This window comes from Ursus americanus, chromosome 20 (assembly GCF_024610735.1).
Source record: "Ursus americanus isolate L20-20 chromosome 20, mUrsAme1.1.p, whole genome shotgun sequence".
Taxonomy (NCBI): Eukaryota; Metazoa; Chordata; class Mammalia; order Carnivora; family Ursidae; genus Ursus; species Ursus americanus.
In genome coordinates, this window is record NC_142146.1 from 12568999 (window position 1) to 12590902 (window position 21904).

General features: G+C 51.6%; 1 protein-coding gene across 1 annotated transcript; it reads right to left on the reverse strand.

Moving 5' to 3' along the window:
• Positions 1-641: 641 nt before the first annotated feature.
• On the reverse strand, positions 642-20703 carry POMGNT2 (protein O-linked mannose N-acetylglucosaminyltransferase 2 (beta 1,4-)). Its single transcript, XM_045776131.2, has 2 exons — positions 20426-20703; positions 642-2622 (listed from the first exon to the last, which is right to left on the reverse strand). The coding sequence occupies exon 2, from the start codon at positions 2515-2517 to the stop codon at positions 775-777; it is 1743 nt and encodes a 580-aa protein (XP_045632087.2). The 5' UTR covers positions 2518-2622; positions 20426-20703; the 3' UTR covers positions 642-774.
• Between the last annotated feature and the right edge of the window lie 1201 nt (positions 20704-21904).

Below are 21904 nucleotides of genomic sequence, written 5' to 3' on the forward strand. Positions count from 1 at the left end.
GGTTGACAGCTGGGATGAAAGAGCATGTGGGTATCGACTACCAGCCCCGCTTCCAACTACCCAATAAAAAGACTGAACCAAGGGATGCCTGAGTGGCTCAGTCGGTTAAGCGTCTGCCTTTGGCTCAGGTCATGATCCCGGGGTCCTGGGATTGAGCCCCACGTTGGGCAGCCCCATGTCGGGCTCCCTCTCAGTGGGGAGCCTGCTTTTCCCTCTACCCCGCCCCCCGCTTGTGCTCTCTCTCGCTATCTCTCTCTCTCTCAAATAAACTCTTGAAAAAAAAAAAAAGACTTGACCAAGATGTTTATAATCATTTAATGAATGTTCCAAACACACCTTCACTGTGCTACAGGTGAATTTCATGATGATGGAAGCTGATGAACCACCCACCCAAGCAACCACATGATTTACTCACAGTCTCCAGACACCTGGATATCAACCAGAGGGTTCGGTAGGGAACAGCACAATCACTCAGCCCGAGGCTCCTTCCGATTCTTACTTTCCTTCTTCCTCCTCCCACCAAGGGCCTTCCCCAGGGCATGGATGCTCAGGATGGGAGAAGGGGGCTGGGAGGGTCCCATCATACCAGCGCAAAGAGTGCAGGGAACGCCACACTGCAGATGCAGGATGAAGACACAGAGGCACAGGGCTGGGGTAGGCCTGCCCAATAAATAAATAATTCCCAGAAGCCACCACAGGGGGCTAGTGGGCCAGGGACACTGAGCTGGAGGAGCCACCCCCCCCACCCCCCCGAGGCCTGGCCACGGCCGCTCGCTACGTGTTGCACACCAGCACATCTGCGAAGGGTCCCAGGAGGGTCTTGTTGAAGATGCAGCGGACCCACACCAAGTAGGTAGTGAAAGGCTTGATGTTCTCAGTGAAGGTGTGGTTCTGCAGACCCAGGATGTAAGGCACGTAGGTGTTCTCCCCCTGCTCCTGGAGCCACACCTCGTACTTCACCTCCCTCACCTTCAGGTACTTGAGGTTCCAGGGGATCTGCCAGGAGACAGTGAGCCGGGCCTCAGAGGCGCCCTGCACGGACGCCTGGCACCGCGCCTCCCGGACCTTGCCTGGGTAGAGGCCGACGGTCCACTTCTGCTTCCGTGGCCCGGGCCGGCCCTTTACCACACGCCGTATGGTTTGGATGAGAGATGGGATGTCCACCTTGGTGTCCTGGTAGATCCGGAAGAGCCACTCGGGGTTCCGGCAACAGAGGTGCCGCGGGACCTCACGGCTCTGCAGGATACGGGCCTGCTCGGCCCGGTCTAGGTGAGTGATGCCCCCCTGGTCCCAGGGCCGCTCGGGATGCGTGACCGTGTTCTCTGGCATCACGTTCCGCCAGGCTATGTACTGGAGGTCCATGCCGGGCAGCGTGGCCAGCGTCTTATAGGGGGTGTAGTGGTCAGGATTGACGGCATAGGGGAAGAGCTCGACCACGGCGGCCCCGCGGGGCAGGAAGAGGGCGGTGACCAGCTGGGCCCCGTGCATGCTGACCAGCATGGAGGCATTGCTGACCAGCCGCACGACATCGGCAAAGGCGTGGTCCTCCAGGGACACCGTCACCGTCTTCATCTGGAACTCCTGGGCCAGCGCCAGGAGCAGCTCCGCCTCATTCAGGATGAGTCTGTTCTGGGTGCGGCTGAAGACCAAAATGTACTCTTCGCCCAGGGGGGGCGGCGCGTGGCTCACGTTCAGCTTTTCCATCATGAAGCGCGCAAACTGCCGGATCTCGTTGCCCGAGACCAGGATGTTAGCCTTCGGGCCCTGGGGCTGGACGAAGCCGTACTGGTACCAGGTGGTGGTCTTGGAGAGGCCCACGAAGGCGCGGGAGAAGCAGAGCAGCCGGCCCAGCGTCTTGAGCTGCGCGCGCAGCAGCGGCTGCTTGGGGCTGAGCAGCTTGTACAGGTCGAAGTGGGCGCCCTCGCTCCAGCCCTCCATGAAGAAGAGGCGGGCGTCGTGCGCCAGGCCGGGGAACTGCCTCAGCGTGTAGAAGAGCGGCAGCAGGTCGTCGTGGAAGACGTGCATCAGGTTGTCGGGGTTGAAGCGGTTGGCGATGAGGGCCACGTCGGGCACGAACACGGGCTTGGGCATGAAGCGCAGGGCGGCGGCAGGCAGCTCCACGAAGTTGAAGTACTGGGTGTTGTGGTCCTCCACGGTGGACAGGTCGAGCAGGGCGGGCTGGAAGCGCCGGGAGCCCAGGTTAGGCAGCATGACCGAGGCGTTGCCGTGGAAGAAGATGAACTCCTCGGCCTCGTTGGAGTAGCAGAGCCACTTAAAGCGGCAGACGCGGTCGGTGTGCGTGCGGCCCGTGCACACCATATGCGTGCCGCCGTCCATCAGGAGCTGCAGGGCCTTCGGGTAGTCGATCCGGAGCGCGGGGCCGGGCTCGCGGCCGTGGCGGCCGCCCGCCAGCTCCTCCTCCAGGGACGCCGCATGCTCCCGCAGCCGCACGTGCTTCCACAGCACCGCCGCCAGCACCGACACCAGCAGAGCGTTGAACACGGCCGACAGGTGCATCCTACCGCCGCCGCGGGGCGCTAGTGAGCGGACAGCCCCTGGGCACTGCCACAGGCCCCGCGGGCTCTGCCCATCCCTGCGGGCAGCCCGAGCACCGGCAGAAGCCTGCGGGAGAGAAGGAAAGGGAAAGGGGTTGGCACCAACTGTCCGCCCGCAGCCACCTCGAGCTCTGGCCGCGGGCTAGGCGCGGCGCCTGCTCGGTGTCCACGTATTCACGCCCTCCCTTCCCCAGGGCTCCCATGGGGGCGGCACCCATCCCCGCACCTTCACTTGGGCCTTGGCCGCATCACATGCTTTGGCCAGTGAAATGCTAGTAGAGAAAAAGTGATCGGAGGCTGGAAAAGAGCTTGTGTGACTGGCCTTGCCTTCCTCATATCTAGGACATTGCCGCGGGGAGAACGTGTGCAGCCTAACTTCCTGGTCCCAGGAGGGGCGAGAGGTGAGTGGAGCAGGGCTGCTCCTGCCAAGCCCAGTCTAGCCCAGCTGCCCCCTGATTTGTGAGTGACCCCAACACACAGACATCTGGGCTGGTGAGTGCTCATTATCGTGTCACTGAAACCCTGTGGCTGTTTGCTACGAGGCACTGCTACAGCCAAAGCTAACCCACGGAGACCTGTGATGAGAGGCCCCAGGGAGCATCCGGTCCAGGGGCCTGGCATTCCTGGTGCGGCAGGGCAAGGACTCTTCCTTACATGGGCAGAGGCCAGGCTGTACACCAGGACCCCAGAGTCCCCTTCTTAGGACACATGGCACGTATGCCTAGGGGATATGCAGCAATGTCTGCTCTCGCTTAAAGCTCCCATTTGGAAATCACACCTGCTAGCTTTTAGATTCCCAGAAAGGATATCTGCCCCCTCCCTGGTCCAGTAAAACAACTGTATCTGAGTGTCACCACTGACAGGCACGCCTACAGAGAGGCCTGGCTGGGCTGTGGGTGTTTGCTCCATTTTCCTGTGCTAGCAGGAAGGGTAACCTCCTTGCTCTGAAGCCCAGGACTGCTCAGATTTGAAGGGTCTCACTCTCCGCCCTCATTGGAGTGGCCCAGGTAACCCCTGGTGCCTGGCCAGCACTGCACTGGGGAGGGATTAGAGCCGTCCCTTTATTCCTTTGGGGCTAGCTTTGGACTCTTGGGGTCTTGCAACTTCTCTCTCCCTGCAATCACAAAAATCAAAGTGCAGTCCTGCCCAGAAACAGACAGTGGCTTAGGATAGACTCTCTCAGAACCAGGATCAGAGACAAGAGTTTGAGCCAAAATAGTTTGAGAAATTATCCGAAGAAACCCCTGTAGGAGAGTGGGGAATTAAGAGGAAGGAGGAGTGAAGCCAATACGGGACACATTAATGAGCAGGTCACTACTCAAGAAGCCAGGCTATTTGCCTCCCAGTTCCTCTCTAGCACTAGCTGAAGGCCATTCCCGGGGCACCGTCCCTTCCAGCTACCCTCATCGAAGGGTTCAGCACGCACACATTCATACATTTGCATATGTTCTACTGACCCCCCAAAATTTCACGAAGAATTACTCTGACGAGCTGTAATGTACTCCAGTGTTTCCTTTTCCAGTCCAATATTCTACGTTTGTTCTAAAAAGGGGGGAGGGGGCATGTTCATCTTAATTGATTTTACAACCTAACAGGGTTGGCAATTTGCTATTTAAAAAAAAAGTCTAGGGGCGCCTGAGTGGCTTAGTCAGTTAAAGCAGTTCTCTTGATTTCAGCTCAGGTCATGAGGGGTTGTGAGATCAAGCCCTGCACTGGGCTCCAAGCTGAGCATGCTGCCTGCTTAATATTCTCCCTCTCCCTCGGCCCCCCCCATACATGCTCACTCCCTCTAAAAAAACAAAAACAAAAATAAAAACCGGTCTAGCCCACAGAGTCTCAAACCTGGCTGGTTCTTGAACCCCCCAGAGGCACTTGCTACAAGCGCATATCCACAGGCACTAGTCCTGCAGGTTCGGATTCAGTAGTAGGTCTGGAGTATGGCTCAGGCACCTCGTCTCTTGTTCCTCTGTTTCCCCTCTTCTTGCAGATTATCTGAATCCCATTTTTATCTATAGTGTTTGAGTGTATTTCTTGGTGCAGATTTTCTAGTGGTTGCTCTAGGCATCGTTCGATGTAAATGCAGCTTAGCACAGTCTGGTGGTCGTGACATCCACCTCTCAAGTAAGTACAGAGACCTTATCTCCATCTGGGCTTTGACCCTCCTCTCTTTTAATATAATTCTCTTCAATATTTCCTCTACATGCATTAAAATCCACGTCAGACAGTGCTCTAATTTTTGTTTCGACTGTCAAGTGTCATCTCCTCAAGAGGGAAAGGACAGTCTCTTATATTTACCCGTATTTTTACTCTTCCGGTTCTTTCTTTGTCCCTGATGTTCCAGGTTTTCTTGTTAGCATTTCTCTGGAGAACTTCCTTTGGCCATCATTTTAGGAAAGTTTGCTGAGAACAAATTCTCTTAGTTTTCCTTCAGGTGAAGAAAATGTCTTGATTTCACCTTCCTTCCTACAGGATATTTTCACTGGGACAGAACTTTGGGGAGACAGTGCTTTCTCTCGGCACGCGAAAGCTCAGGCTGGGCAGCCTCCTTCTGGCCGCCATGTTTCTGATGAGCTGTATGGGAAGCGCCGTTCCCCTGGGTGTAGTACGTCCTTCCTCTCATGTGGCTCTGAAGAGTGTTCTGTTGTCTACTTTTTAGAAGCCTGGTTATCAGGTGTCCTGGTGTGGGTTTCCTTGGGTTTTCCCTGTGAGGGTTTCATTCACTCTTGAATCTGTAGGTTTTTACCTCTCACCAAATTTGGGGAAATTTCAGCCATTATTTCTTTAACTACTTTTTCAGCCTCCACGTTGTACCTGGAGGTAATGCTAAATTTTTAAAAAGTATTGTCCTATAGGTGTCTGAGGCACTGTTCCATTTTTTTTCCCAGTCTATTTTCTCTCTGTTTAAATTGGATAATTCCTACTGCTTGTTTTCATGTTCACCAATTCTTTCTTCTGTCATCTCCATTCTTCTACTGGGCCCACCAGTCATTTCTTTTTATTTTGGTTACTACTTTCTTCAGTTTTCAAATCTTCATTTAGTTCTTTATATCTTCTCTTTCTTTGCTGAGACTTATCCTGGAGCTTATATTAAGTCTTCCATTTTAGAAGGTTTTTGCAAGAACCACTCTGGTGGGGGAAGGGAGAGCACTGACTATCATTGGGTGAGAGGAAATCCATGTTTCCTTGCTTGGCCTCCACCAACAGCACCCTGGCAGGGAGAGTGAGAGACACGGCATAACCGCTGAGTAGGGGTGGAAATCTAGGCTCCTCAGTTGGCCTCAGCAGGGGTGCCTTATCACCACTGGGTGGGGGTCGAAGTCCAGGCTCCACTGACACCTCAAGGGACTGTGGCGGTGGGGGGGGGGGGGGACAACTTTTTGCCTCTGGATGGTGGTGAAAGTCCAGGCTTCTCATCCAGCCCCATGGTGGGGGGATGGGGTGCAGTGCTGAAGGTGGAGGGCACCCGGTTGATTCCCGCAAAGCAAGGATGGTCATCTAAGCTGTCCATTCAGGCTTTACTAAAGCTGGAAGGGACGGGAAAAGCAGTTTTCCCGGGTGTTTTACAGGAACAGGGTGTTATTGTCAAAAAGGTTTTGCAAGACTGCTCCTCTTCCAGTCCTTTGATGAGAGAAAGTGAGCTTTCCCTGGGGCTTTTTCTGGTCTATGCTCACTGGCACTTCTGGGTTGGCTTCTTATCACCCTGTCTAGGATACATAGAAGGAAAAAAAACCCACAAAAAAAACCAAACAAAAAAACCCAAGGAACTCACCACTGTGTTGTTCCACATTTTTCTCTCCATCTTTCAGTCTTCTCATGTTTCATACCTAATGTCCTGTGTTTTTAGCTGTATGAGTGCATGGTGCATGGGTAGGGATACACGTGTCTACTCCATTTTGATCAGAATCCAAAAATCTCATTGGTATCTGCTTTTTTCCAAGCTCCCAGGTGATTCTGGGGTATAGCCACATTTGAGAAAAACCAAGAAGAGGCTCTTAACCAAAGAACCAGGCAGTGAGTCCCAAAAGCCCCCAAAGTCTTAACTCATTCCAGCATCAATTCAAAATTGCAAGTCCAAAGTCTCATCACCATGGGATATGGTGAACTAGGGCCTCCTGGAACATGGGTACCTAGTGGTTTGCAGACCCTGATCCTTGGGGGCTGCCAAGGCTGGTGGTAGGCAATAAGGACATGAGGCCAGGGTCTTGGGCTTCTATTCACCTCCAAACAAAACCAACCACCAATTTCTTATATTTAGGGGTTCTATAGTGAGTTGACTAATGTAACCCCCCAAATTCATGTCTACCCAGAACCTCAGAATGTGATGTTATTTGGAAATGGGGTCTTTACGCATATAATTAGTTAAGGTTCTTGAGATAAGATCATAATGGATTAGGGTGGGCCCTAAATCTAATGAGAGTATCCCTATAAGAGGCAGAAAAGGACACAGAGGAACAGAGATGGTGGCCACGTGAAGACAAAGACAAGAGACTCGAACGATGTAGCTATAAACCGAAGACCACTCAGGATTACCAGGAGCCACTAGACGCTAAGAAGACACGAGAAAGGATCCTCTCCTAGAGTTTTCAGAGGGAGCATGGTCCTGTCAATACCTTAATTTTAGACTTCTGGCCTCCAGAACTGTGCAAGAATAAATTGCTGGCATTTTAAGCCACCATGTTTGGGGTTAAATTTGCTGCAGCAGCCCTAGGAAACTCATACAGGTGCCGCAGAAATTTATTTAAAGATGGGTTTCTTTCTCATAGGACGGAATTCCACTATTAGGTTAACAACCACTAAGCAAGTCCTCATTTTAAAGAGGTGAGCAATTTGCCCCAAATCACCCCGCAAGTCTGTGACACGGCCAGGATTAAAACTGGAGGTATCCTAATGTGCTGGTGAGTGCTGCCCCCTGAAGGCTGGGGAGAACAGCAGGGCAGGTGCCAGCCGGGCCAGGCAGCCTCTAAATTCAGGGCCTAGTGGAGGGAAACGGCTCCCCGCACAGCCCAGCCTCCACTTCTCCAACCTACCGCTTCCCTCTAGGGCCAGGCCAGGTCTGGTGTGGATCAGCCGCTCTGAACCCCCCTGGGCACAGCTCTGCTAGGGAGGGAAGGCCCAAGTTAACTCCTGTGGAGTTCTCCCCCTGCTAACGCTGCCACAGCTTCTGCTAACCCTCCCCAGGTGGGGCGGGGAGAGATGGGTAGGCCACACGCCTTGGTCTTAGGGCACCGACTCCACCTTATTCCAGTAAGTCTGACCAACTGGTTGGCTCTTCTGGAGACACCAGATCACCAGGAGTTCTAGAATCACACCCTAAACCAACCTGGCTCTGAGTTCCCACTGCGTGGGGTTGACGGCTCCCAGAAGAGGATGTGTGCTGTCTAGGAAAGTTTAGGATAAAAAGCCAGAAGACTCGGGTTCAAGCCTCAGCTCCATGACTTCACCGGGTGGCCTTTCTGAAGTCAGCTTCCCCATCAGCGGAGGTGCGGGTGCAGCCCCCCCCCCCCACACACACAGGGCGGTGGAGAAAGTCAGAAATCATGTATTAGCTGCACCTCATGAATTCTGACAGCCGACTGCTTCTGGTGTACAAAACCAGCAATTTACACAATTAGGTTCGAACGAAGAAGCGTCTAGCAGGGGCGCAAAGAAACAAAATCGGGGCATCAGACGGTTAATAAAGGACCACAGGGATGCGCGATGAAGTCTGGCAGTTTAAGACCTTTCGGACACACTTGGCTGCCTTCATCCGACTCGAAGCCAAAGCTGACCGGCCCGGAGGGGGGACTGTCACTTTTCATTACAGTCACCTGAAACAAAGGATTTTAAATCTAGGAAGGGATTCCTCCCAGAGATGGAGACCAAGACAAGACGTGCCGTCACCTGTCGGCACCTGGGGCCAGGGTCAGCCCCCCACTCTGCTTCTCGGGCTTCCAAGTCAAGTGTATTAGAAAGTGCCAGAGCGGACGCTGTTTCCACCCAGGGCCACGGCCCTCGGCCCTGCCTCATAAAATCCCGGGTTTGGCCAGGGAGCCAGCCCTTCCCCTGAGCCCCACGAGGTGCAAACAAAGCCAAGATGACCTCCCGCCTCCAGAGGGCCGAGCAGCAGAGCGCATGGCCCAGAGCAGGCCCAGAGCAGGACGCTACCTGATAGAAGCAAACGGAGCAAAGAGGAGGAGTCACAGTCCACGCTCCCACCCACCGGACAGGACAGGAGGAGCTGTCCCGGGGCTGCCGCCGGCCATCTGCGGCGCAGCTGGAGAACACAGCCAGGATGCCAAGGGCCGCAGGAAGGAGGAGAGATACAAAGGACCCTACTGACACCTCGGAGCCCCACACCTGCACCTCCTGCTGTGAACTCTCCTTATTAGCGAAGCCAGTTTCGGCTGCGGTTTTGGTTTCTCCAAACCAAGGAAAATTTAGCTGAGGAGAACCTCTTTATAGGTTGTTGTGCTGGGGGGTCCGGCCTGCGCCTTCTGTTTCTAGCTGTGCTCTAACCTAGTGAAGCGATTTGGCATCAGTTTCCCTACGACCCTTCTAACTTGGGGAAACAAAGCCCTCCGAGAAACTCTGGTATTTGCAATTAGAAAACAAGCATATTCGTTGTGGGCCCAAGTGGGGCTACGATTTTCCACACAGGTTCCATGTGGCAGGGTGTGGACTAAGGTAACTTGAGTGTCACAGCATCGGCAGCGGGTGGGGCTCCAGTGAGCCCTGCAGGCTGTAAGGGCCAGACCCCTCTGAGGAAGAAATGAGTCCTTCTGGTTTGGCCATTCCCTGGAGCTTTCAGAGGGACCAGAAATGTCATCTCCGTGGTAGAAAGAAAGGAGGCTGGGGGAGGGGAGGGCGTCCAAAGACGGAGGAGACCACACGGTCCACTCTGGTTAGGTAGATGGTTCACACAGAAAAAAAGAAGAAGAGATACTTAGAAAAATCAGCTAAGGCCAGAATGTCAATGGCCCTGATGCTTGGTCAAGAAATCTGAACTCTACCCTCTTGGCAATGGGGAGCTATTGAAGGTCTTTGAGCAGAGTAGCCTAGAGATGGGGGAGAACAGAGGTAGAACACCCAATGACAAGCTCCCAGCCTCAGTGTCTCTCCATTCACGTGGGAGAGAGGCAAGCCTGGGAGTTAGATTGGGGTGCCTAGAGGAAAAGGAGCTCTGCATGAAGGGGTACAAGGAGCGTGTTCCTTATGGCAATTCAAGTCCCGAAGTCTGCAGATGACTTATTTTACATAAATTCCTGTGAACTCGAAGCTGGTCCTTTAACAGAACTCCCACTCACTCAGTCCTATTGGGCCTTGTTGGTTTGTAGGGAAGAGGATAAAGTCACAGTTATCCTGAGAGCCCATGAACCCCATGTCCTTCAAGCAGGTCTTCAAGGCTTTTACGGAACAAGAGCAGAGAACTTCTGGTCCAGCCCCAGAGTGAGAGGAGAGGGCGCAGGCAGCTGCCTTCCCGGCTGGGTTTTGCCTGTGCTCTAGGCAGCCCTGTTAATCTCCAGGGGAAGGTCTTTGCAAGCGCAGAACACTACAGTCAGGAAATGCGCTTAAACATCAGTGTTTCCCTGTCTTTTCAAACCCATGGGCACACTGACAAAAAAGAGAAACTCTTTCGTGCTCCATACTGACCTGTAAAGTCCCATATCCCCTTCCCCAAGAATCCCTCATTCATAAGAGATTCTCTTCCACAATCTTCTACAATCTTCCCCTAAGATTGAAAGATTTCCTCAACCTTTACCTTCCGAAATTGGTATTTTATATCTATATCTGCATATGTAAAATCATATTGCTGTATGTACTTTTTCAAAAATATGTGCCCCCCCCCAATGAAATTCTCCACCCGGCTCCACCAGCGAAGAACTACTTTGCTATTAGGTTGAATCGCGGTAAACTGCTGATACTTGACCAATTCTGACCAGTGTCCCGTGGTTCTGCTGTGGGTGCCAACTATCCTTACCACCACCGTGGTACAGACAGTACAAGCCTGCTCAGAAGAGAACACCTGCGTCCTCAGTGTGACATGACCACAGCTGCGAGTTCTGACATCTCTCTAGGAGGTAAGAGGATGATTAAAAAAAAAAAAAGACACAGAAAGAAGCCAGGGCCAGGCGGGGGAGAGGGGGGAGAGTTCATTCATCCTTAAGATCAGGAGAGGCCAGAAGGGCAGGGCGTCTCACTGGGGAGCTGGAGAGGCTACCCTGGGGCCCTCAGCTCAGATCTGGGCCAGGGAACTGAAGAGGGACTCAGGCTAGCATGACAGGAGGAATGTGAGCAGGAGAACAGCTGCGGGGCGGGGGGTACCCACATACATACAGCCCCTAGTTCTGACCCGCGGGAGGGCCCGGGAGCAGGGACAGCACGCCTGGCACCCAGGTCCTGGTTCCTAACATCATGCCCTACAAAGGAACCAGGGCTCTGCGGAAAAATCACTGTTTCCGCGGCTCGGTCAGGGAAAGTACAAGGTGAGTTTGGAACGTCCTGTACTACCAGAACGCAAGGAAGTTCTCAAAAAACAATGAGGACATATCAAGAAGGCACAGGGGCTAACCTGAAAGAGCTCGCAGTGGCTCAATCTGGGGCCAGGTAACAAAATTAAAAAGCAACAGAAATGGATTATAACCCACAAAATAAAATAAGCATGCATGAGTCAATATTGATATGAATAAATAAGGAAGAAGGAACAGATCTTTCTTACAGTAGAACTCCAATTAGTAAATGCAGAAGCAACGATGGAAATAGAAAATCACCATTTGGCAAACATCACAGTAATAATGGTCTCCAGCAAGATCCACTGCTGGATGCTGAAATTAGTGGGTGGAAGTACGATGAGAAATCAGATATTTGCATCATCTCGAACAATCTCCCTATGAACTACATATCTATTACAAAGGTAAAAATAGAAACTTTATGGTACAAAAAAAAAAGAAAAGAAAAGAAAAGAAAAGGAACTTTACGATACAGAAGCCTGGCAGACAGCCCCTGAACCAAGCAGTTGACATTAACATCACCGGTAATAATTTCCTGACACCATGTCCCCCTTGATACGGCGCCCTGAGAAGGGCACCTCACTTCTGTCATCTTCTTACCCACAATACACAACCCTCAATCTGTATGTCCAAATGGGGGAACATGGTCTAGCCCCACTTCCAGCTCTGAATATGGTGTATAGATAAGTTAGCAGAGAAAACATTAAACCCAAATTGAAGGACATTCTACAAAATACCTGACCAGGACTCTTCAAGAGTTAAGGTCACAAAAGACCAGGAAGAACTGAGAAGCTGTCCCAGATGGAAGGAGATGAAGGAGACACGACAACCAAGCATAACGTGGAATCTGGGACCAGGAAAAGGACATTCGTGCACAATTGGCAGAATCTGAATAAGGTCTGTGGTTTAGGTAACGGTACTGTGTTAATTTCCTGGTTTTGATCATTGCACTGTGGTTACACAGATTTAATATCAGGGCAAGCCGAGCGAAGCATTTTTGGTAACTTTTCTGTAAGTCTAAAATTATTTCAAAATAAAAAGTCATGAAAGATTAGATAAGGGGTGCCCAGGTGTCTCAGCCGGTTAAGCGTCTGCCTTTGGCTCAGGTCATGATCTCAGGTCCTGGGATTAAGCCCTGCATTGGGCTCTCTGCTTAGTGGGGAGTCTGCTTCTCCCTCCCCCTCTACCCCTTCCCCCTGCTCCTGCTCTCTCTCTCAAATGAATAAAATCTTTTTAAAAAATGAGATAACTTGGGGCGCCTGGGTGGCTCAGCCGGTTAAGCGTCTGCCTTTGGCTCAGGTCATGATCTCAGGTCCTGGGATTAAGCCCCGCATTGGGCTCTCTGCTTAGTGGGGAGTCTGCTTCTCCCTCCCCCTCTACCCCTTCCCCCTGCTCCTGCTCTCTCTCTCAAATGAATAAAATCTTTTTAAAAAATGAGATAACTTGGGGCGCCTGGGTGGCTCAGTCGGTTAAGCGTCTGCCTTCGGCTCAGGGTGTGATCCCAGGGTCCTGGGATCGAGCCCCGCATCAGGTTCCCTGCTCCACCGGGAGGGCTGGGAGCCTGCTTCTTCCTCTCCTGCTCCCCCTGCTTGTGTTCCCTCTCTCGCTGGCTCTCTCTCTGTCAAAATAAATAAATAAAATCTTTAAAAAAAAATGAGATAACTTAAGAAAGAAGAGAATATGTTTATAGATAAAACGACACATACATGGTTTGTTCTAAAACACTCCAGCAAAGGGGCTCCAGACATATAATCGAGACCATGCAAAACAAAAAGCCACTGCCCATGCAAAATGGGCACATCTCATTTTTTTACTTTGCGGAATTTAAAAAATAACCCAACTTTAGCAAATTTCCCTTTTATACTTATCTTCCTACAAGAAGAGCTAGGTCATTCTTCTGCCCCAGATTCTCCTAAGTCCTGTCCGCTGACGGAGGGGATACAGCTCTTCCACTCCAGGCACGAGGCTGCTGGAAAAGGGAGGGCAGAGGCCCCGCTGCCTCCTCCAGCGCAGTCCTGTCCTCAGGACTTGGTTCTGCATCAGCAGTTCGGATCACGCTGTTTTCAGCATGCCTTCTCCCTGGCACCAAGGCCCCGGGGACAGCGAGGGTCTGTCCAGTATTATGCACCAGACCACCCTTGTCTCAAGTTACCTGTCAATCACTCAGCCCCAGACTTAGCCTGGTCTGGTGCAGTGGGCCCTCCAGGAAAAGGAAGGAGCAGAAGAAGGCAGGCGAGGTTCGCATGCTCGTGCAGAACAAGGCTTCAGGGCCAGCAGCCACGGGCAGGGCGCGTGCCCGGAGCTCCCATCTTCAGCAGAGAGGCAAGCTCTGAATACGTACCCAAAAGAAACCTCTTCTGAGAACATCTGCTGAGGCCTGGATCCCTGGCCCATGGTGGAAAGCTGTGCCCTTGAGTCATTCGTGACAAAGGGTCTTAGATTCCTTCCTTCATTCTCTTAAAAACAGGCTTTGGTTAGCCGTGGACAGGCATGACATGGAACTTATTTACCGACCGATCTGGCACAGCCGTGACCACGCAAAACGGCCACCCACTGTCCCACCTCCCTGGTACAGGTGCCACAGCAAGCGCTCCTCGGCTTCCAGCTGACTCCACCCGAGTGAAGGAAGGTGGGTGAGAGATGATCTGTATGAATCTGCATCAGTCCATATGTGTATTTATTCACGAACCTGAGTCCAAAGTCTTAAGAGGACATGAAGAGAATGGGGGAATTAGGCTCTGCATCAGCCCAAATTAGAGTAAACTATGTGCAAAAGATAACAAAAATGAAAAAAAAAAAGTGTCCTCAAGGTCCTCACTGTGGCAGAGGGGAGGTGTTAAAGCTGCCGTGATACCGGTGTCGAGGCAGACCCCTGCCCGGGGGTGAGGTGGGGCCATCACCGCTGGGTGCTCTCCTCCTGTCCCAGGAACGTCAGGAAAGCCACCAAAGAAAGCATTCTGCGCGCACCACAGGCTTTCCTGGTTCAGCCGGACCGACCCAGCTCTTCATCTGATCACCCCCTGGGTCATCCCGATAGACAGTCACCTAGCCTTGCTTAAAATCCCTGCTTTCCCTGGTCTTGCCCAAAGGGCTCCCGAGGGAGAGCACCGTCAGGTGCACAACAGAAGCATGCACTTAGGAAGCCGGAAGCCCCTGGCTGATCCCCCACGCCATGTAAGAGCGCCCAATCTGGGCTAAGTGCAGCCATCGGGACACACAAAAGACTGCAGTGGAGACTTCAACCCTCTTCCCTAACGGTGGTGGCCAAGAATTCTTCCCAGGCCGCACAGCTCACACGCACCGTCCTTCAGACCCCAGGTGTGAACTCAAGCCTCAATTTCCTCATCTGTAAAATGGGAATAATAACCTCCTTAGGGTGCTGTGAGAACTAAATGAGGTAATACACATAAAGTACCTAAATAGGCCTCAAAACACATCAGCTGTCAGAATCACATTTCATCAGGGTTCCTCAAACTAACAATGAATGAAACACGGGTACCAAGCCAGCCACACAACCCCAAACCATTCCTAAAGGAACTGAACCCCCCCGATGGCTTTGGTGGCATATTCACCACCCCTCCCAGGTTCGCTCAGTCTTCCTAATGACTTGTTTCCCTTCCCCTGGGAAGAGGGCCCCCCAAGCAGCCAATCCCCAGCATGAAATTAACAAGTTCAGCCGCTGCTGCCTCCAATGTTGTATGTCGTATGTCGGCAGTGTGCTAGAAACTATCGTACATTTCCTCGTTTCATCCTCAGACCAACACTAAGGGGCTAGCATAGCACTGCCACGGTTTGCCCATCTGCAGATCAGGACACAGAGGCTAGGCGGAGCTAGGTGTCCCAAGGGCCTCAGCTTGTATGGAGTGAAGTCCGGATTTGAACACGGAGCATGTCAACGCTACCAATGCTAACAGCCCAGCACCATTTGGCCCTCATCTTCTCGGCCTGCCAGGGCACAGAAATTCAGGGGATGCAATTATCACCACATTTACTGTTCTCTGCCTTTTCTACCTTGGGCACTCGATTTTTAGGACCCAGCTGGTGTGGGGCACAAAGCACTTAGTGACTCGGCCAGGAAAAGCATGATAGATACCATAACCTCCGGAGAATCCAAACTTGCCGGCATCTTGATCTCAGCTGGCTGGTACAAGGAGGTGGCTGGTACAAGGAGGTACCACCAGGCCACTTTCCTGCCAGGACCTCATCAGCTTGAGCTTTCACCTGGGCACCTGGCCTCCAGGGCACACGGCGCACGCCTGGCTTCGCTCTCCCCATTGGCTCTGGGCTCCAGTGGGCACATGAGTTTGTACCTCCTGCCCTAGGCCTAGAACTCCTGGAGCTTTTACTCCTTCTTAGACCCCGAGGCTCTACTGCATGGCTTTTCTGGGGCTGTGTCTGGAGCCCGGAGCTGGCCAGAGCTCCCAGAAGTGGAACATGCGCCGAGCGCTGGGTGACCAGCCACAGAAGGTGAGCCTCCGTGGCCAGCAGCCTCTTGTCCAGGTGCCCGGGGCCTGTGTCCGCAGGTGTGGCAGCACCGTGGACACCTTCCTCCAGTGCTTCTTGGCACAGAGGGGGTCCTAGAAAGGAGGGTGCACTAAGTCCGTGGGATTCTAATAATATTTAGCTGCTCCAGGAGCTGAGTGAAGCAGTTTTGGGGGGCAAACTGGCATCAACCTTCTATCTGCCTCAGTTGCTATTGGGCTTTTTTAGGCTTTTTATTTTTTTTTTTTAATCTGTTTATTTCTTTTTTCTCTTTCTTTTGAAAACAACCTGACACAGGGCCTTCCTGATAATAGCAATAATAGTGGTAATAGTGGTAATTTGGCAGACCAGAGTCTCCAGCCTCTCCCTGATGCTTGGCTTGTGGCTGAGTGCCCCATGTCCAGCCTGGAAGGGGCCCTCTGTTATGCTTTCAAAATGGAGAAAAGAGGCAACTCTTAGCATTAAGACTGAATCAACGGTAGTCTACCACTGGCAGAGTGAAAAGTCTGATTCTCTGACAGCAGTGAGGACATGGGAAGCCAGACAGAAATGGAAGGATCAATCGCTGTCCTGGCTAGCTCAGGAAAAGAGGATGCTGGCTTCTGGGCAGGAGGTGGAGGGTAATGCTACCACCAGCTTTATTGAGCACCTACTGCATGCCAGGGCCTGTCCTAAGCCCCTTTCCTGCCCCTTTTCCCTTAAGCCTCACAAAAGCCCTCCAATGTAGGTACTAGGATTAGCTCCATTTTCTTTTGATATGAAAAAACCCGAAGTTTAGTGAGATGAAGAAGCTTGCTCTAGGTCTCACAGCTCAAGTGGGATCCCAGGATACAAACCCACATCCGACTCCAGGGTCTTATTTACCGTGCTTCAGACTCAGCGGTACAGTCAGTGACAGAGAAGCAGGGTAGACGTCAGAGCGATGAGTTTTTATCACTCAAGAGCAGAGCAGGTGTGGATGGCTGCAGAAACACAGACCCACAGGCCCTCGACTGTCACTTAGCAACCTAAGGCTTCCCTGGTGTAATTACCCCCAGCCGGCCGGGCAGAGACACCCAGTGGCAGCAGGCGGCTCCAGGGAGCTGCAGCCGTTCTCTCGCCCCAGGGAAAGTCTGGGTAGCACATTGGGGTGATAATTATCCCACCTGCCTTGGTGCTGGGCTGGGCTGAGAGGGTTAATCCACCAATTTAAAATGACAAAAACACCTATTTTTAGAGCTAAAAGAGCCTTTAGAAATGATTTGCTCCAACCCTTTATGTATTTATTTTTTATGGGTGTGTTTCACTTTGTCTTTATTTACGGAGTCACTTAGATTCCTTTCTTTTTCCCCTTTTACAGCATTTGCTGCAACATGGACGGCACTGGAGGAGATAATGCTAAGTGAAGTAAGTCAAGCAGAGAAAGACAACTATCATACGGTTTCTCTCATCTATGGAACATAAGAACTAGGATGATCGGTAGGGGAAGAAAGGGATAAAGAAAGGGGGGGTAATCAGAAGGGGGAATGAAACATGAGAGACTATGGACTCTGAGAAACAAACTGAGGGCTTCAGAGGGGAGGGGGTGGGGGAATGGGATAGGCCGGTGATGGGTAGTAAGGAGGGCACGTATTGCATGGTGCACTGGGTGTTATACACAACTAATGAATCATGGAACTTTACATCGAAAACCAGGGATGTACTGTATGGTGACTAACATAACATAATAAAAAATTATTATTAAAAAAAATGAGAAAACAACCCTTTACTTTATAAAAGAGGTCGAGAGAGGCATGAGCTCTCAAAGGCAGCCAAGATTAAAACAACAGGTGCTCTCAGTCCAGAGCTCCTTCTCCTCATACCCATGGCTTTGGCCGTCCTCCCAAACGCAGAGATCAGGCCCAGAGAAGAACTCTTCCCGGCCTCTAAGCAAGATCACTTCTTCTCATCGTCAAGCTCTCTAGGCCTCACCCGGGTGGCGCCCTTCCCCAGCCCTGCGGTCCAGGGGCCACGGCACTGCCTCTTCCTAACACCTCATCCCCCAGGCTCACCCAGTGGATGCTGCCCCCAGCCTCATCCAACCTCAGGCATGGAGAGCAAACAGGAGCAGCCAGGCTGCAGGGTCCCGCCCCCTCTCCAAGTGGTCAGAGAAGACCCCCTGCTGCAATGCTGGAGGCTGCCCCCCACCGCCCCCGGCTGTCACAGCTGGGGCTCGAGAACTGTGAGGACCACAGGCAGCGGGGTAGAAGTAAACGGCACTGGCTCTGGAGCTGAAAGGCCAGAAGTAAGCTCCTGTCCTGTCACTTAACAGTTGCATGACCCTAGACCAATTCTTCTTCTTCTTTTCTTCTTCTTTTTTTGACAGACAAAAAGTTGTACATAATTAGCATGTAAAACTTGATGTTCAGAGACAGGTGTACACCTGTGACACCCCACCAGAATCTATGCCATAAACCTATCCATCACCTCCAAAAGTTTCCTCCGCCCCCCCTTATTATTTTTTGTGATAAAAATATTTTGCTATCTTAGGGGCACCTGGGTGGCTCAGTCGTTAAGCGTCTGCCTTTGGCTCAGGGCGTGATCCTGGTGTTCTGGGATCGAGCCCCACGGCAGCCTCCTCCCCTGGAAGCCTGCTTCTTCCTCTCCCACTCCCCTTGCTTGTGTTCCCTCTCTCGCTGGCTGTCTCTATCTCTGTCAAATAAATAAATAAATAAATCTTTAAAAAAATATTTTGCTATCTTAGCAAATTTTAAAGTATATAGTACAGTCATGTTAACTATAGGCACCAAGCTGTACAGATCTCTGGGACTTAGTCATCTTGTATACCTGAAACTTTATGCCTTTTGACTAATGCCTCCCTGTTCCCCCCTCATCCCAACCCCTGGCAACCACCATTCCACTCAGTGCTTCTATGAGTCTGGCTATTTTAGATTCAATCTGTAAGTGGTGGCATGCAGTATTTGTCCTTCTGTGTCTGCCCGGGCTAACTTTTAACCCCTGCAAGCCTCATTTCCTGGTCTGAAAAACCAACACAATTATACCTACGTCACAGGCAAAACAATGCCTGACGATTATTTTTATAGTATGATTATTATCATAAGAATGCTCTGCTGCCCATTCAGTGGCTCTTACTCCATGCCAGAAACAGTGCTACGTGCTTTAGACGAACAGCCTCATTCATTCCCTCCTACAAATCTCAGAGTTGTTAAGTGAATTGCCCAGTGTCACACGGCTGTGAAGCGGAGGGGGTGGGATTCGAACCCAAGACTAACTCCAAAGCCTATGCTGACATTTGTGGGCTATGCCTTTCATGGTCATTATTTTCCCCAATTTAAAAAAACCTATCAGGTGTTAGGCAGGTCCTGGGGGAGAGTATCCACTGACAACCAAACTGAGAGTGCTGCAGACCCTTGGGGAACGGAACATTTGGTAATTTAATTTTCCAGTTAGCTCCATATTCACTAGAAGCCTTTGTTTATTGCTCAATACTTTCTAAAGCCTGGCTCAGAGCAAGAACTTGCCAACCAGAAGGAAAGTTTGAACACTGCTGCAGCGGCTCTGTCACTGACACATAAGGCCACCAGGATGCTCACGTGGCCACACTGCGGTCTGGGGGAACTCAGTCACCAGCACCCCATCCTCCCCTTTGCTGAGGATCTCCACTCTGCTTCTCCTCACCCTCCTGGGGCCCAAGGCTCAGGAACTGATGTGCCGGCCATCCCTGGGGAAAACGGGACCTGTGTTCTTTTCTTGCTCTGTCACAAACTGGGACGCAGATTCCTCATCTATAATGTGAAAGGATGAACTGGAAGATCTCCAAGATCCATGAGAGCCAGAGAGAGCAGCTAGTTCCAGAACAAAGACGGACCTGGGTTCCAATCTCACCTCTAACATTTTCTATCTTAGCAACCACCACAAGTGCTAACATCTGTGGCACATCCGCTGTGTACCAACACCGGACTGAGGACTTGCACAGCATTATCTCATGTAATTCTCATGCCAAGCCTGTGATGAAGGTACTTTTATCCCCATTCTGCGGAGGAAGAAACAGAGGCTCAGAGAGGATAAGTGACTTGCTCAAGGGCACACAGCTAGTAAAGGAGAGCCAGGATTTGAATGCCCAGCACATGTAACAGTAAACATTTGGTGAATGAACTCCATTCTGTCTGTGCTCCTAGCCACTAAGTGTATCAAGCTCACCCCATAATCTTTCCTGTGCTCAGCCTTGCTTCCCCCAAGAGCAGGCTCTGAGAGTTGGTTGGTATAAAGTAAGCAGACCCTGGCCACCTGCCACCGGGTGCAGGGCTCCGGCCTGAGGAACCTAGATCTTAGCAGAGGATTCTCATCAGTGACCAGAAGACGGGGGTCTACCCACATGGAAGGGGTCAGGAGTCCTGTGGGTCCCTCCAGAGGCTATCCTGGCACTGTCAAGCAGGTCGTGGCAGGCTCTTATCACCGGGCACACAGTGGATATCCTATTGAGCCCCAAAGAACCCAGGGATCAGTTGCAGGCCTGCCCAGGTACTACCTTTCAAAGGCGCTCCGGAGGCCCAGGCCCCCTCCTCGCACCTCGCTGGCTCCCCGCCAACCGCGCTAACCATCTCCCAAGCAAAAGGGCGTGAGGACCCACTGCCAGTGCCAGCCAAGAGCTAAGGGATTCAACGGGCGCGCCTGGGGCGCCGCCCTGGCCCCGCGGCACCTGGACCCCGAGGGTCCCCCTCTGCTCACCCCCGCCCCCATCGCGCGCCTCCGTCAGTCCTCATCGCCCGTCACTTCTTGGTTCTGCAAACTTCCCTGGGTTCCCCTTCACCCCAGGGCCCGGCGCTCCCGATGATCCCTCCCGGGGGAGGTCCGGGGCCGATCCCTCAACTCCAAGCCCAGGCGTGTCGCGGAGCCCTCGCCAGCTCGGAGAGCGCGTCTCACCTGCAGCCCGCAGGCCGGGCTCCGCGGGGCTGAAGCGTCCAGGTGGGCCCTCCGTGGAGCCGGCTTTGGCCGAAACAACCGCCGCTGCCTGCTCCTGCGCCCGCTACAAGACCGGGAGGCCCAGGCATGGAGGGCAGGTCCCGCGGCGCCGTCCCGTCTGCCGCCGCCGGGCTCGCGGGTGCCCGCCGTGCGCCTGTCCGGCTGGCGAGCCCGCCGCGCTATCCTTTGCACGAGTGCACGCTCGCGGACTCAGCTGCCCAACCCTAGGCCAGCGCCATCCCCTTGGCTAGCGGAATTCTGGGAATTGTAGTTTGCCTCCGAGACCAGCCCACCCCTTCCACCCGAGGAATCCCGGAAGTTGTAGTTTCTTCCCGTGAGAGGCACAGTTTTACTTGGTGTTAGGTTTTTACAATTATGGGAGTCCGATAATAAATGTAAATTCAAGTTAAACCAACAATCAGATGCCATTTATAAAATCAAAGTAATTAATACAGCACATGTTTTCAAAAATATTTATTACTACAAATACAAATAAATACAAAAGCACTATCCAGTTCCCCACCCCCATCCCATCCCATCCCATCCCGTCCCATCCCATCCCATTCGGACCCTCCTAAAAGGGCAAACATTCCCAACTCTTATGGCTGCTGCGTCTGGCATTTACTGCCCACTCTCAAAATATACATATGCCCCTATTTCTTGATTTATGAATTTTAGACCTCTTGGCTTTTTACTAGGATAGATGAGAATTTAACTCATTTAAATATGTGCACCAACCATGAATACCTGCACCCTCATTGAGTTATGAGACATTTCTTTTTTTTGTTCTCCAAATTTTTATTTAAACTCCAGTTAACATACAATGGAATATTAGTTTCAGGTGTAGAATTTAGTGATTCCTCACTTACATACGATACCCAGTGCTCATCACAAGTGTCCTCCTTGATACTCATCACCTATTTAACCCATCTCCCCATCCACCCGCCTCCAGTACCTCTCTGTTTATTCTTTGTAGTTAAGAGCCTGTTTCTTGGTTTGCCTCTCTTTTTCCCCTCCATGTTCATCTGTTTTGTTTCTTAAACTCACATATGAGTGAAATCATTTGGTATTTGTCTTTCTCTGATTGACTTATTTTGCTTAGCGTAATACTTTCTAGTTCCATCCACACCACTGCAAATGGCTAGATTTCATTCTTTTGCTGAGAAACATTCCGCTGTATATATCTATACCACATCTTCTTTATCCATTCATCAGTCAATGGACATTTGGGCTCTTTCCATAATTTAGCTATTGTTGATAATGTTGATAATGTTGCTATAAAAACATCAGGGTGTATGTATCCCTTTGAATCAGTATTTTTTTATCCTTTGGGTAAATACCTAGTAGTGCCCTTGCTGGATGGTAAGGTAGTTCTATTTTTAACTTTTTGAGGAACCTCCACTCTGTTTTCCAGAGTGACTGCACCAGTTTGCATTCCCA